Here is a 15,491-nt window from a genome sequence, read left to right as displayed (position 1 = left end):
ATACCATACGAAGTAGGGTGTGATATAATATTTGTGCTAAAATGAGTTTACCAATAAAAGGGTGCTCATTTACTTAATCTATTCTACTTCAACAATTCTTCGCTTCTTCACAAATTTGACATAGTAGGAATAATAATGGCGAGAAATACGTTTGTCCATGTACTGCAGAACAATTAAGGCTAGTCTCATTATTGTTCCTGCTTGTCGTTACTTTTAAACAAACCGGAGTTCAAGGCAAACGAGCAAAATTAACCCCCTTCAGAAGGTACTTATATGCAGTTTTACATAACATTATGATATTTTGATTACTATTATTTCCTCTTGCAGAGAATATTGAGGAGTGACACAAAAGCATGGACCATATCATGGATAGTGCCGAAATTGTTGCAAAGCTGGTAGGTTCAGTAGATCCCTAACCCTAGGAGAGAGACAGAGAGTAAACCTTTCCAATTTTCTTGTCTAGTACCCTTTTGGCTCTAAAAAAAATCATGTACGTAGTGTTCACTATTTGTTACTAGGTTTTAGGGTTTATATGTGTTAATGTGATTCAAGCGAAATTTTCCTTCATTCATTCCTCTTTGTAATTGTTTTAAACATTATGGTATTATCGCAAAATAGTTGTATTCGTTGCCAATAATTTTTATTACTAAGGGTTTTAATAGCATTCAAATTCTTAGTTTTTTTTTTTCCTGAGATTAGAATTCTGCGATACACTCTAGAATTTAAACACATGATGGTCCTACTTCGATTTTTACCAATTTCTCTCTCCTAACCACTAACGTGTATTTAACCCACCAATGTTGTGGTTTGTAAAAAATAAAAAATAAAAAAGCTCATTAAATATCCGAACTATCATTCCTAATTTTTTTTTTCAAATACAAATTTACAAAAGTGGGTCGTCAAAAACACAAATAGATTTTCTTCTAATGAGGAAAGGGGATCGTATAACTTGTAAGGATTGCAAAGTTATACCAGGAGAGAGCGTGGCTAATCAACATCGCTTGTTGGTGATGGATGTACATATCAAAAGAGTGAGAAAAAAGAACAAGACTTGGAAGTGCCCAAGGACTAGATGGTGGAATCTAAAAGAAGAAAAACAAGCCATTTTCAAAGACAAAATAATCACCCAGTGTGTGTGGGATAGAGAGGGGGAAGCTAACCAAATGTGGGATTCCATGGCTAGTTGTATCCGAAAAGTAGCAAAAGAGGTATTAGGAGAGTCCAAGGGCTTTGCCCCACACCAAAAGGAATCTTGGTGGTGGAATGAGGAGGTACAAACAAAGGTGAAGGCTAAGAAGGAATGTTGTAAAGCCTTATACAAGGATAGGACCGATGAAAATGGTGAAAGGTATAGAAAAGCGAAGCAAGAGGCGAAGAAAGCTGTGAGAGAAGCTAAGTTAGCGGCTTATGACGATATGTATAAGCGACTAGATACCAAAGAAGGAGAGTTGGATATCTATAAACTAGCTAGAGCAAGGGAAAAGAAGACAAGGGACCTAAACCAAGTGAGGTGCATCAAGGATGAGGATGGAAAGGTTCTTGCTACAGAGAACGCGGTTAAAGACAGATGGAAAAGTTATTTTCATAATCTTTTTAATGAAGGACATGAAAGGAGTTCTTCTTTAGGGGAGTTGAGTAACTCAGAAGAGTGTAGAAACTACTCTTTTTATCGTAAAATCTGGAAGGAAGAAGTGGTTGTAGCTTTGAAGAAGATGAAGCATAGAAAAGCAGTAGGCCCAGACGATATACCAATCGAAGTGTGGAAAGTTTTGGGAAAGACAGGTATAACATGGCTCACTGACCTTTTCAATAGGATTTTGAAAACGAAGAAGATGCCAAATGAGTGGCGAACGAGCACTTTGGTGCCTATCTACAAGAATAAGGGCGATGTACAAAATTGCATGAACTATAGGGGTATTAAGCTAATGAGTCATACAATGAAGCTCTGGGAGAGAGTCATTGAGCATAGATTGAGGCAAGAGACACGGGTTTCGGACAACCAATTCGGGTTCATGCCAGGGCGCTCAACCATGGAGGCAATCTATCTCTTACGAAGATTGATGGAAAGATATAGAGATGGGAAAAAGGATTTACACATGGTCTTTATAGATTTGGAAAAAGCGTATGATAGGGTCCCAAGAGACATTCTTTGGAGGATTTTAGAGAAGAAAGGAGTACGAGTAGCATATATCCAAGCTATACATGATATGTATGAAGGAGTAAAGACTGCCGTAAGAACTCATGAAGGACAAACCGAAAGCTTTCCCATAACTGTAGGATTACATCAAGGCTCATCCTTAAGTCCTTACCTTTTTGCGTTGGTAATGGATGAGTTAACAGGACATATTCAAGATGATATTCCTTGGTGTATGCTTTTCGCAGACGATATAGTGTTGATAGATGAAACTCAGGAAGGGGTAAATGCAAAGCTTAACCTTTGGAGAGAAGTGTTGGAATCTAAAGGTCTTCGCCTAAGCCGATCAAAGACAGAATATATGGAGTGTAAGTTCAGTGCAAATGGAGGCCAAAACGAGTTAGGGGTGAGGATCAGAGATCAAGAAATACCAAAGAGCGACCGTTTTCGTTACCTAGGATCTATCTTCCAAAAGAATGGAGAATTAGATGGAGATCTCAACCATAGAATACAAGTTGGATGGATGAAGTGGAAGAGTGCATCCGGCGTGTTGTGTGACCGCCGTATGCCACTGAAGCTCAAGGGAAAATTTTATAGGACGGCAATAAGGCTGGCGATGCTGTATGGCACAGAATGTTGGGCGGTGAAGCATCAACACGTACACAAAATGGGTGTAGCGGAGATGAGGATGCTTCGTTGGATGTGTGGGCACACGAGAAAGGATAAGATTGGGAATGAGGATATCCGGGGTAAAGTAGAAGTAGCCGAAATTGAAGGAAAGATGAGAGAAAATCGGTTACGGTGGTTTGGACATGTGCAAAGAAGGCCTACTGACGCTCCGATTAGAAGATGCGACTATGGGACAGAGGTTCAGGGCCGAAGGGGTAGAGGAAGACCTAGGAAAACTTGACAGAACACAATGGCGTTCTAAGATTCATATAGCCGATCCCACTCAGTGACTTGGATTTTCCAAGTCTCCAACCGAGAAGTTGTCCTCGCTCGGGAAATTAAGGGAACACTACCTCAACCTACATGCTCCACTCACAAAGCTTCAACATACAAGCTTCAACAAAAGAAAATTCAAAAAACTTAGCGAAGAAGGCTTTGGTGATTTAACACAATACGTTGAAATGAAGGAAAGCTTATTTATTGATATCCCCGATAAGTTACAAATATGTACATATACTTGAGTCAAAATAAACAAACAAGAGGGAGCCTTCACAAAGGTTGCTTAGGAGAAGTCTCAGCAGTCGGTAGAGCCCCAGAAAGAGAAGGCATCAGAGGGGGATCATTCGGAGCCTCAGTACTGGACAGAACCCTAGAAGGAGGAGGCATCAGAGGTTGATCATTTGGAGCTTCATTACGCGGTACAGCCCCAGAAGACGAAGGCAATAAATGCCTTTGGAACAAACCCACAAATCTCTGATGATCAAGTAAAACCTGACCATCAGATTCCTTCATCTGGTCAAGCTTCCTCTTCATGTTTGTAGCATAGTCATGTGCGAGCCGGTGCAACTTTTTATTCTCATGCTTGAGCCCTCTAATCTCCTGTTTGAGACTCATCACTTCAGCCGCCAATGATTCAACTTGGCGGGTTCGAGCAAATAGGCGTTGGGCCATATTAGATACAGAACCTGCACACTGAACACTAAGAGCCAGAGAATCCTTAACAGCCAACTCATCAGACCGTTTGGAAAGTAGTCGGTTATCTTTGGGAGGACCAGTAGGGGAGACGAAGGATGGGTGCCATATGTTGTCTGGAGAAGGTGGGGCTGCCTCTTCAACAAGGTTCAAGTCAAAACGACGGTCGGAGGGGCCAGACATTTTCAAAGGTGTTGAAGAGAGAAGAGGTCGGACAAATCAAGATCTTAGAAGTGCAAGAATGGAGCTTCTACTGGTGGATATTCAAGTGTGTTTTGGAACTTAATGTCAGCCCCTATAAAAATCTGCACTCGACGAAGCTTTAGAAATTGAAGAGGCGCCTGCTCAGAAATCGAAGAGGCGTTTGCTTTCTCAAAAGCTGGGCGGCTCAGAGACCACGAGGGTCGATCTCAGAAATCGAAGAGGCGTTTGCTTTCTCAAAAGCTGGGCTGCTCAAAGACCACGAAGGCCGATCTCAGAAATCGAAGAGGTTTGCTTTCTCAAAAGCTGGGCTGCTTAGAGACCACGAGGGCCGATCTCAGAAATCGAAGAGGTTTGCTTTCTCAAAAGCTGGGCTGCTCAGAGACCACGAGGGCCGATCTCAGAAATCGAAGAGGCACCTACTTTTCCAGCCTTGTCAGCACCTGTCACACGCACTCAGCTTTGCGGAAATTATGGGCATTCTGTCGAAGATTTCTGGCGAAGTAGAAAGCACATGAATCGTACTGTTCAATCACGCACTTCCCACACGCAACAGTAGCTCATGGGTACCACATATAACTTTGCCAAAGTTCTCTGACAAAGTTGAGATTACTTTTCCAGCCTTGTCAGCACCTGTCACACGCACACTCAGCTTTGCGGAAATTATGGGCATTCTGTCGAAGATTTCTGGCGAAGTAGAAAGCACATGAATCGTACTGTTCACTCACCCACTTCCCACACGCAACAGTAGCTCATGGGTACCACATATAACTTTGCCAAAGTTCTCTGACAAAGTTGAGACACGTGAAGCTTGCAGCTTTCACTACATCGCTCTAACCAAGAAGGGTAAAAGAATAGCAAAGAAACAACACTAACAAAGTGTAGACACATAAATTTTGAAGGCCTAGCTACCATATTATTACCTACAAGGGTAAAGGAACAGTACCACTGCTGGATAATTGGAAAGTCCCGGTGTGTCAACCTCTGTGCTTTGTGGCAAGGTAGACTAGCAAACATGCCCAACCTTTACTCACATTCGAGAAAACACTCCCAACAAGATTGCTTGCACCAAAATCGAAGAGGCATCGCCCTCCGAATCTCGAGAGCCAGACTCCCAACATGATTACTTTCTCAAAAATCGAAGAGAGGGTAAAGGAACAGTACCACTGCTGGATAATTGGAAAGTCCCTGTGTGTCAACCTCTGTGCTTCGTGGCAAGGTAGACTAGCAAACATGCCCAACCTTTACTCACATTCGAGAAAACACCCCCAACAAGATTGCTTGCTCCAAAATCGAAGAGGCACCGCCCTCCGAATCTCGAGAGCCAGACTCCTAACATGATTACTTTCTCAAAAATCGAAGAGATGGTAAAGGAACAGTACCACTGCTGGATAATTGGAAAGTCCCTCTGTGTCAACCTTTGTGCTTCGTGGCAAGGTAGACTAGCAAACATGCCCAACCTTTACTCACATTCGAGAAAACACTCCCACCAAGATTGCTTGCTCCAAAATCGAAGAGGCACCGCCCTCCGAATCTCAAGAGCCAAACTCCCAACATGATTACTTTCTCAAAAATCGAAGACACCGCTCTCCGAATCTCGAGAGCCAGACCCCCAGCAGGATTGCTTTCTCAAAAATCGAAGAGGCATCGTTCTCCGAATCTCGAGAGCCAGATCCCCGACAGGATTGCTTGTTCGAAAACCGAAGAGGCACCACTTTCCCAACTTCAAGAGCCGGATCTCCATGGATAAAGCTTGTCTGTAATCTTCACACGCAACATCAGCTTTCCAGATACCACAGACCACTTTTTCAAAGTGCTCTGACAGAGTTAAAACTTGTGAAGCTGGCAGCTCCCACTACCGTGCTATGACCAAGCAGGGTAAAGGAATAGCATTATTACTTGATGTTAGGGAGACTCCTATATATGTCGACCTCCATCCCCAACGAACAGGCAGACCTGCAAAAATGCTCAACCCTTCCTCTTATCTGAGAGGGCACTCCCAACGAAGCCTTTCGAAATATTCAGCTTTCTTTCCCCCCGATAATACCTCTGTAAACAAGCTATACTAGAGCAAGAATATCTCATATCATCAGGGTTAAAAGCAAGAGTATCCCATATCATGCTTTTTCCCTGTCTTTTCCTTTGGCCTTGTTCTTACCTGCAAGACAAGGAGAAAGAGAGCAATCAGTCAGCACTTGGAATCAAGCTTCCAGCCAGAAACTGACTGCCTGGAACCCCTTACCTGATTACTTACCTGGCATTGCTCTCGAGTACTCATCTTCAACATCTTATGCTTCCAGGGAAGATACCGCATCTGCCTGAGGAACAAATAGGGCAAGTGAGAAGGATACAAGGAAGCATGTGGAGACAAGCGTAACAGCACACGTGCCGATACATCCACTACTCTGTCAAAAGCAAAAGTATCCCATATCAGCAGGGTCGAACGTACTCTAGATTTGATGGACTTGTTTTGACCCTCAAATTCTTCAGTCGGCCTTATACTCTGGAGGAAACCAGAAAACCCTCCAGCCCAGTTCAAGAATAAGCCTGTGGAAAGTTACTTCTTCAAAAGCAAAAGTATCCCATATCATCTCTTCTCATTTTTCTTCTCTTTATCCTTCATGCTGCCTGCAAGATAGGGAGAATGTGAACAATCAGTCGGAGCTCTGATTGCTTACCTTGTCTGTTACTTCTTTCAGCAGATCCCCTAGCTCGGCGACTTGGGGGACTCCTACTACATGGTTTGTATCGCGCTTGACCAAGCCTGAAACTACAAGTAAGCTTCAAGTGACATTGATACATTACCTTGTGCATCTCCACCAGATACAAATACCACCCCTGGATGGAGGAAGAGTACTTCCAGAGAAAATGCCACATCTACCTATGAGACAGATAAGGAAAGTCAAGACGATACCACACTCCGGTACTTAGAAGTTTCGTGGTTACGAGATCATTCTCCCACAATATTTCCTAATGTCATTTGTACTAAATCATTCACTTGTACTCCCTAAAGGAGAGCTTGAACCTATGTACTTGTGTAAACCCTTCACAATTAATGAGAACTCCTCTATTCCGTGGACGTAGCCAATCTGGGTGAACCACGTACATCTTATGTTTGCTTTCCTATCTCTATCCATTTATATACTTATCCACACTAATGACCGGAGCAATCTAGCGAAGATCACAAAAAGTGACCGTTTTCGCTACCTAGGATCTATCTTGCAAGAGAACGGAGAATTAGATGGAGATCTCAACCATAGAATGCTGGATGGATGAAGTGTAAGAGTGTATCCGGCGTGTTGGGTGACCGTCGTAGGCCACTGAAGCTCAAGGGAAAATTTTATAGGACGGCAATAAGGCCAGCGATGTTGTATGGCACAGAATGTTGGGCGGTGAAGCATCAACACGTACACAAAATGGGTGTAGCGGAGATGAGGATGCTTCGTGGGATGTATGGGCACACGAGAAAGGATAAGATTGGGAATGAGGATATCCGAGGTAAAGGAGGAGTAGCCAAAATTGAAGGAAATATGAGAGAAAATCGGTTCCGGTGGTTTGGACATGTGCAAAGAAGGCCTACTGATGCTCCGGTTTGAAAATGTGACTACGGGACAGAGGTTCAGGGCCGAAGGGGTAGAGGAAGACCTAGGAAAACTTTGGAAGAGACCCTAAGAAAAGACTTGAGTACTTGGATCTAACGGAGGACATGACACAAAACCGAGCGCAATGGCGTTCTAGGATTCATATAGCCGACCCCACTTAGTGGGAAAAAGCTTTGTTGTTGTTGTTGTTGTTGTACAAATTTACAAATATCCGAACTATCATTCCTATGGTTCTGAGACTCAAAGGATATCAAGAAATGCTTCTCAGGCTTCTGCAAGAAATGCTGCCATTGATGAGCGTAAAGCACTGGATACAAAATCCACAACTGATGACAAGATAACTGAAAGCATTACTTTAGTTGAAGGAACGACCGATAGTTCTATGGTGAGTAATTTTGATTATATTGCTTCATAAAGAAGAGAAGTTGTAGACAAGCTGACTCATTATGGTTCTAACATGGATTGTCTCGTGTTGCCGGTACCGGAGACGGATTCAAAGCCCTTACCATCTTCAAGGGATGTAAAAGATGTTGGCTTACACCCAATGCCCATTGATGACGATAACCCTTCAAGGTGGCCTTCAGAATTCAACAAGCTGCAAAGAGAGGTAATTGAACTTTGGGATGCCAGGAACGTGTCATTGGTTCACAGGACTTAGTTCTTCCTCCTATTTAAAGGTGACCCAAGTGATTCTATTTACATGGAGGTTGAGGTCAGGAGATTGTCCTTCGTCAAATACACATTTCACGTGGAGATCAGACTTTGGAAGATGGCCAATCTCTTAACACCCGCTTCAAGGTACGTTCATTATCACCGATCTAGAATAGAAGGTTGCAGATACTGGTGATATGTTTTTACTTTGTTATATATTGCCTGCATTGATCGACTTAAAAGATGTTTTATTCTGTATATAGCATGAAGGCTTTGACCAGTGAGAGACACATGCTGGCAAGCAAATGCGAAGGCGACTTTCTGAGGATGAAAGAAATAACCTCTACCAAAAGTGGGGTATCAGTCTACACTCAAAGCATAGGCGGTTGCAATCGGCAAACCTCCTGTGGAGTAACACCCAAAACCTGGACCATATCATGGACAGTGCCACCATTGTTGCAAAGTTGGTAGGTTCAGTAGAGCCCGAGCAAGCATTCAAGGAGATGTTTGGTCTCAGATTTGCACCTCGAGACACTGTCACCAAGCGGAAATCTCACTTTTGGTTAGAAAGTTTCAAGTCTATTGTGTAAGCTTGCGAGATTGATCACCCAGTACAGAAGTTTCATCGAGTCCATTTCCATTCGCGTATAGGTTATGATTCCATGACAAGTATCCCATTATCACTTCTCTCTTCTGATTGTATATTTTTTCTTTTTTGATCTGCTTTCTGATTGTAATTTTTTTGTTTTTATGAGTTAAAGTTCTGATTGTAATTGATTGTAAATTTGATCAGGCTAGAAATGGTGCGTAAGGCTTCCCTAGTTTCTTGTAAAGTAAAATTCCTTACCGATACTCGAAAGAAAAGAACACTAAGCTACATTTTTTACCTTTCTCAGATACTACTAATTCTTAATTTCTCATCTCTTTCTATCCCTCATCTCATTCGTACAACAAAAGAAAAGAAACAACCTGGCTTTATGTACGTTTTCTCCAATACTAGATTCAATACTGCAGGATGTGAGTAGTTAGTCGATTGGCACGGTATGATTGATCAACCGACCACTCACATCCTACAAAATTCCGCAAGGTTTGTCATGCATTCTAGTCTTATGTATAACTCTAGTCTAATTCAAAGATAATCAAAATAAAGTTGAGCTCTACACAAGTTTTTTTTTTCTTTCATTCTTTTGGCATTGGAATAACATCAAGTTGATTTATTTCTATAACAAAACGCAAACTAGCTATCGAGACAAAGGCTTATAATTTCTTGGAATTGTGAATATTATTCATAGAAACCATTATACATATACCATACAAAAATAAAAGTACAAAAAATCAGTAAATAACTAGAACTAAAATTCACACCAGGTTATGTTCTTTTTTGTTTGTAATTTATATATTCATGTTCGCTTTTGAACCACATTATTACTAATTCATTGTGAGGTTAGTCCATTCTCCTACCTTTTAGTGTAGATAATATCGTTTTTCAAAAAAAATATTTATATATTCATGTTAGGTTAAAGGGTACTATCACAGTCAAACAAAAAATTATACATTCACATTAGGTTAAAGGGTACTATCACAGTCTTTAAAAAAAATTCTATTTCGAGTGCCTTATGAGGTGACATTTTTCTGAGTACCTTAGACCATCTCCAACCTAAGGCCATCATTAACCGAGGGCTGGCAAGAGGGCTCGTTTTAGTCCTTTGGTCGTCCAAGATATTAATATTTTAATGAACAGTACATTGCCATATTTGCCTCCGTCTCCAACTGAGGGCCAAACATAATTTATTATTTAAAAACTACCACTTAAATTCAAATCCAATGGCTAAGTGATTCAGCATGACGTCAGCTAGCCGTTGGATTTGAATTCTTTTTTGCTATAAATAAGGTGGATATTGGGCTATAATTCACACAACTTTGAATTCAATCTATTTCAATTCAAGTTTGCAATGAATTCCAACTTTGGATCTCTTCGGATTCCAACTGGGGGTCCTCATCCAATTCCAAATTGGAAGCAAAATGGGCTCAAATGAGACGAGAAGATGAGGAGTCTGATGAAGAAGTTTAAGTAAGGCGCAACAAACAAAACAGAGCAACAGCCATGGTATGTCAGCCAACTGAGGAACAACCTCAATGGGGTGGCTCTCTTGTTGGTCGCTCTTACAAACTACGAAACAGAGCGATGTCGTATGCCAATCTGATGAACAACTACTTCAACCCCAACTCGGTGTACACAAAAAAGGATTTCAGACGTCGCTTCTAGATGAGGCGTCATGTCTTCGAGTGTTTACTTCGTGATGTCTAGTAGGTCAATCCATACTTTCGACGGAAGCGGGACAGAGCAGGCTGTCCTGGTTTTTCACCTCATCATAAGGTTACTGTTGCACTCTGAATGATGACCTATGGTTCCCCAGCTAATTCGATGGATGAAACCCATGGTATGTCTGAGTTTACATGCCTTCATACTCTTGAACAATTATATGACACAATTGTTCAGGTTTACAAAGAAGAGTACATTCGCAAGCCAAATCAAGAAGATCTGAATCGACTCATTCACAAAGCTGAAGACCGTGGGTTTCCGGGCATCATAGGGTCATTAGACTGCATGCATTGGGATTGGAAGAATTGTCCCACTGGATGGCAAGGAGGCTTTAGCGGAAGGTCAAGAAAGCCAACTGTTGTGTTGGTACGACTAATATCACATTGTTTTTTCGTTGGCTAAGAAATAGTTGCTTGCTTAATAATTATGTTAAATTACCTCAAGAGTCTAATATGCTGTGGTTTTATCAGGTCATTGAAAGTTCAGCGCGTGAGTTTCTTGGCTATGACAAATCAAGCTCCCTTACTGCTGTTGTTGTAATTACTAAAAGTTTTTAAAGAAAAAAATGAATAAATAATCACGACTAAAGGAATAAAGGATAACAACAGAATGATATAATTCTTTACTGTACAGAACTTTGTTGATCTTGCTGGAAGTGAACGTGCGTCCCAGACGTTATCAGCTGGAGCAAGTTTGAAAGAGGGTTGCCACATAAATAGCAGTTTACTAACTCTAGGCACTGTTATCCGTAAGCTCAGGTCAGCTTGAGTAGCTTGTCTTTCATTTTCTCAGTTATGGTCTTTGCAAAAATTTATTCTACTTTGTGCAATTGAAATGTCGAGTCTTATTATTCCCATTGATTCTTTGTATTAGTTCATGTAAAATGAAGTTCTAGCATAATAAGAATTTTTACGAAATTGTTCAATACTGTGGTTTCACGCAGCAAGGAAAGAAGTGGGCATGTTCCTTACAGAGATTCAAAGCTAACCCGCATACTGCAGTCCTCATTGGGAGGAAATGCTAGAACTGCCATCATCTGTACCATGAGTCCTGCACATAGCCATGTTGAGCAATCAAGAAATACCCTCTTATTTGCGAGCTGTGCTAAAGAAGTGACAACAAGCGCACAAGTTAACGTGGTCATGTCGGATAAAGCATTGGTGAAGCATTTGCAAAAAGAATTGACTAGACTAGAGAATGAGTTGAGAGGTTCAGGACACAAAATTGTTTCAGCTGATTCGTCAACATTACTGAGAGAAAAGGACCTTCAAATTGAAAAGGTAACGAATAGGCTCCTATTATTATCTGTCAGGTCCTCAAAAATGCATTTGGTACCTATCCCGAACATATCTAAAACCGGGCAAAGAAACACATAACAAAGGCCAGTATCTATGCTGACCTCTTAAAAGATCACGGATTCACGAAAAAATTTAAAAGCCAGGTTATTCCAACTATGGAAAGCCGAGGTGAATTATACTCTTTAATATGCAGTTACCTACAAATATTTTCTTTCTGGTCTTTGCACAATTTGATGAAGCATGTTTCTTGATGCTAGTTACTTGTAGTCATGGGTCATGATTCTCGAGTCCTCTCATGCAGAAATCTCTGAACATCTTCACTTGTGCTCACCTTGTTAGAAACCATGGCAATTTGATTGTCCTTTGTTCCGTGGTTCTCATATGTATGAGGCATAGTACAGTTTTTCCTATTCATGATTCAGGCTCCTTCTTCTTGTCTAAAACTTTTGGTTTTGTTTATTCATTATGCAGCTCAAAAAAGAGGTATCGGAGCTAACTCAGCAACGAGACCTTGCTCAATCTCAGGTTAAGGATCTGGTGCGAGTGCTTGGAGATGATAAACCATCAGAAGTATGTGTACTAAAATAAACTGAAGAATTTTATTTCACTACAATTTTCTCCGTCTGTGCTAAGTTGAATTTCTTTTCATATAATTGTAGGAGGATCTGGAACGTTATTACCCCAAATTGCGTGGGCAAGTTTCATGGGACTTTGAAATGAAAATGGCAGGTGCGCCTGTTCGGGCCGTCTCTCGTGGCCGAGCCAACAGTGTGAGATCTTTTGGCACCTCTCAGTATTCTGATGGAGACAGTAGGACTAGTTCAGAGGAGACTCTGTTCCAACTTCCTGACTTGGAAGAGAATTTCATGCACACTGATTCCTCCCGGCAGTTATCCGATGGCATTCCTAATTTTGTTGACGGTAATCTGCATCAAGAGGAAAGCAAAGAACAGTTTGATGGAAATTCAGAGGATTTCTGCAAGGAAGTTCGCTGCATTGAAATGGAAGAGTCTGGCACAAACAGATATATAGTGTCAAATATATCAGATTCAAGTGCTAGTAGATACCAAAACTCAAATATGTCGTCTCCTTTCGCAAACACAGCTACCTCAGGACTGACCACAGTCGAAAATGGAGATGGCACAAATCAGGAATTGGAGTCACCCCTACCTAAACAAAAAGGTTTTGTAGTTCCTTCTTCTGAAAGGACACCTCAATGGCTGCCCGAGAAAGAAATGTTTTGCCCCTCTGTTGTGATGTTGAGGAGGAGTAGAAGCTGCAAAGCAAGGCTTATCAAGAAACTTCCTTCTCTGAACTATGGTGCTGAAACTGAAAGGCTATCAAGAAATGCTTCTCAGGCTTCTGCGAGAAGTGCTGCTATTGATGAGCGTAAAGCACAGGATACAAAATCCACAACTGATGACAAGGTAACTGAAAGCAGTACTTTAGTTGAAGGAGCAGAGGAAACGACCGATACACAATGCAATACTCAACTTGCTGATTCTGTGGTGAGTGATTTTGATTATATTGCATCACAAAAAAAAGAGAAGTTGTAGACAATCTGATTCATTATAGTTCTAACATGGATTGTCTCGTGTTGCAGGTACCAGAGATGGATTCAATGCCCATACCGTCTCCAAAGGATGTAAAAGATGTTGGCTTGGACCCAATGCCCATTGATGACGAAAGCCCTTCAAGGTGGCCTTCAGAATTCAACAAGCTGCAAAGAGAGATCATTGAACTTTGGGATGCCTGCAATGTGTCATTGGTTCACAGGACTTACTTCTTCCTCCTATTTAAAGGTGACCCAAGTGATTCGATTTACATGGAGGTTGAGGTCAGGAGATTGTCCTTCCTCAAAGACACATTTTCGCGTGGAAATCAGACTCTGGAAGATGGCCAAACTCTAACACCCGCTTCAAGGTATGTTTGTTATCACCGATCTAGAATAGAAGGTTGCAGACACTCACGATATGTTTTAACTTTGTTACATATTGCCTGCATTGGTCGGCTTAAAACATGTTTTATTCTGTAAATAGCATGAGGGCTTTGACTAGTGAGAGACACATGCTGAGCAAGCAAATGCGAAGGCGACTGTCTGAGGATGAAAGAAATAACCTCTACCTAAAGTGGGGTATCAGTCTACACTCGAAGCATAGGCGGTTGCAATTGGCAAACCTCCTGTGGAGTGACACACAAAACCTGGACCATATCATGGACAGTGCCACAATTGTTGCAAAGTTGGTAGGTTCAGTAGAGCCCGAGCAAGCATTCAAGGAGATGTTTGGTCTCAGGTTTGCACCGCGAGACACTCTCACCAAGCGGAAATCTCACTTTTGGTCAGAAAGTTTCAGGTCTCTTGTGTAAGCTTTTGCAAGATTGATCACCCAGTACAGAAATTTCATCGAGTCCAATTCCATTCGCGTATAGATTATGATTCCGTGTCAAATATCCCATTTGATATTCTCTCTTCAGATTGTATATTTTTATTTTTTGGATCTGCTTTCTGATTGTAATATTTTTGTTTTTGAGTTAAAAAGTTGTGATTGTAAATTTGGTCAGGCTAGAAATGGTGCGTAAGGCTTCCCTAGTTTCTTGTAAAGTAAAGCTCCTTACCGACGCTCAAAAGAAAAGAACACCAAGCTACAATTTTTACCATTCTCAATCACTACTAATTCTTAATTCTGCCCATCTTATCTCTCTTTTCTCTGTCTATCTAATTTCCTATGACAAAAGAAAAGAAACAACCTGCCTTTATGTAGGTGTTTTCTCCAATATTAGGTTCAATATTGTGGGATGCGAGTAGTTGGTCGATCGGCATGGTATAGCTGATCAAACCAACACTCGCATCCTACAACATCCCGGAAGATTTGTCACGCATTGAAGTATTTCTGGTCTTATGTCTGACTCAAAGTCTTATTAGAAGATAATGAAAATTTAGCTCAACATTTTATGAAAATAGACTACTTGAGATCCTAGAATGTAGCCTAGATGATCTAACCAAAGCCTAATTAGTCATAAGAGATTATATGACATTTGTTTTTAGGTTTAAGAAATGCCGCCCGACTAGCGCCTAGCGTCTTTTAGAACCTTAAGAATGATAAAGATCCAACATACTCGTATCATTGTGTAAGAGTGTGTAGAGTGTTTCAGTTGGGGTCATATAAGATCGTTGCAACTCCCAACCATACCTGGCGTGCACGCGAGCTTCAGCCTCAGCAACTTCATTTTCTGGTACATCCGGTGCAGCGTAGAATAATTTGTTCAATTTTTCATGGTCGGTAAAATAATGATGCTTGGGCGCCCATTTAAGCGCGGCGAGCATCTTAGCCTGGGCAAGCTCCTTAGCCTGGGCAAGCTCTTCACTCCCAGGCACATGAATCGCAATGTAACATATAAGAACCAAGGCATGAAGCTGAACATTCCAATACCCAAAATGAAAAAGTCGGATCAGTTGCGTAGCTGCTCCAGCAATTATTATTGCCTTGGAAACCTCAACGTGAAAATAGTTGCTTGTACATGCAAATTTTGTGAGGGCAATGCAAGCATTTTTCGTAACGAAATTGTTTTTTTCATGTAAAAGTCGCAGAAGAGGGTCGACAATCATCCTTGTGTCTGTTGCTTCAAATGTTGAGAAGAGA

General features: G+C 41.3%; 1 protein-coding gene across 1 annotated transcript in view; it reads left to right on the top strand.

Moving 5' to 3' along the window:
* LOC126588468 (kinesin-like protein KIN-7H) overlaps positions 1–14,539 on the top strand; it is a 58,161-nt gene extending 43,622 nt beyond the window's left edge. The window contains exons 11-14 of the mRNA XM_050253568.1: positions 12,322–12,420; positions 12,510–13,358; positions 13,454–13,773; positions 13,890–14,539. Of these exons, the coding sequence (XP_050109525.1) occupies positions 12,322–12,420; positions 12,510–13,358; positions 13,454–13,773; positions 13,890–14,217 (1,596 nt within the window). The 3' untranslated portion in view covers positions 14,218–14,539. The remainder of the gene's footprint in view (positions 1–12,321; positions 12,421–12,509; positions 13,359–13,453; positions 13,774–13,889) is intronic.
* The last annotated feature ends 952 nt before the right edge of the window (positions 14,540–15,491 follow it).

This window comes from Malus sylvestris, chromosome 2 (assembly GCF_916048215.2).
Source record: "Malus sylvestris chromosome 2, drMalSylv7.2, whole genome shotgun sequence".
Classification (NCBI taxonomy): Eukaryota; Viridiplantae; Streptophyta; class Magnoliopsida; order Rosales; family Rosaceae; genus Malus; species Malus sylvestris.
Note: the sequence above shows the minus strand (reverse complement) of the source record. Positions and strands in the feature narration are given on the sequence as shown.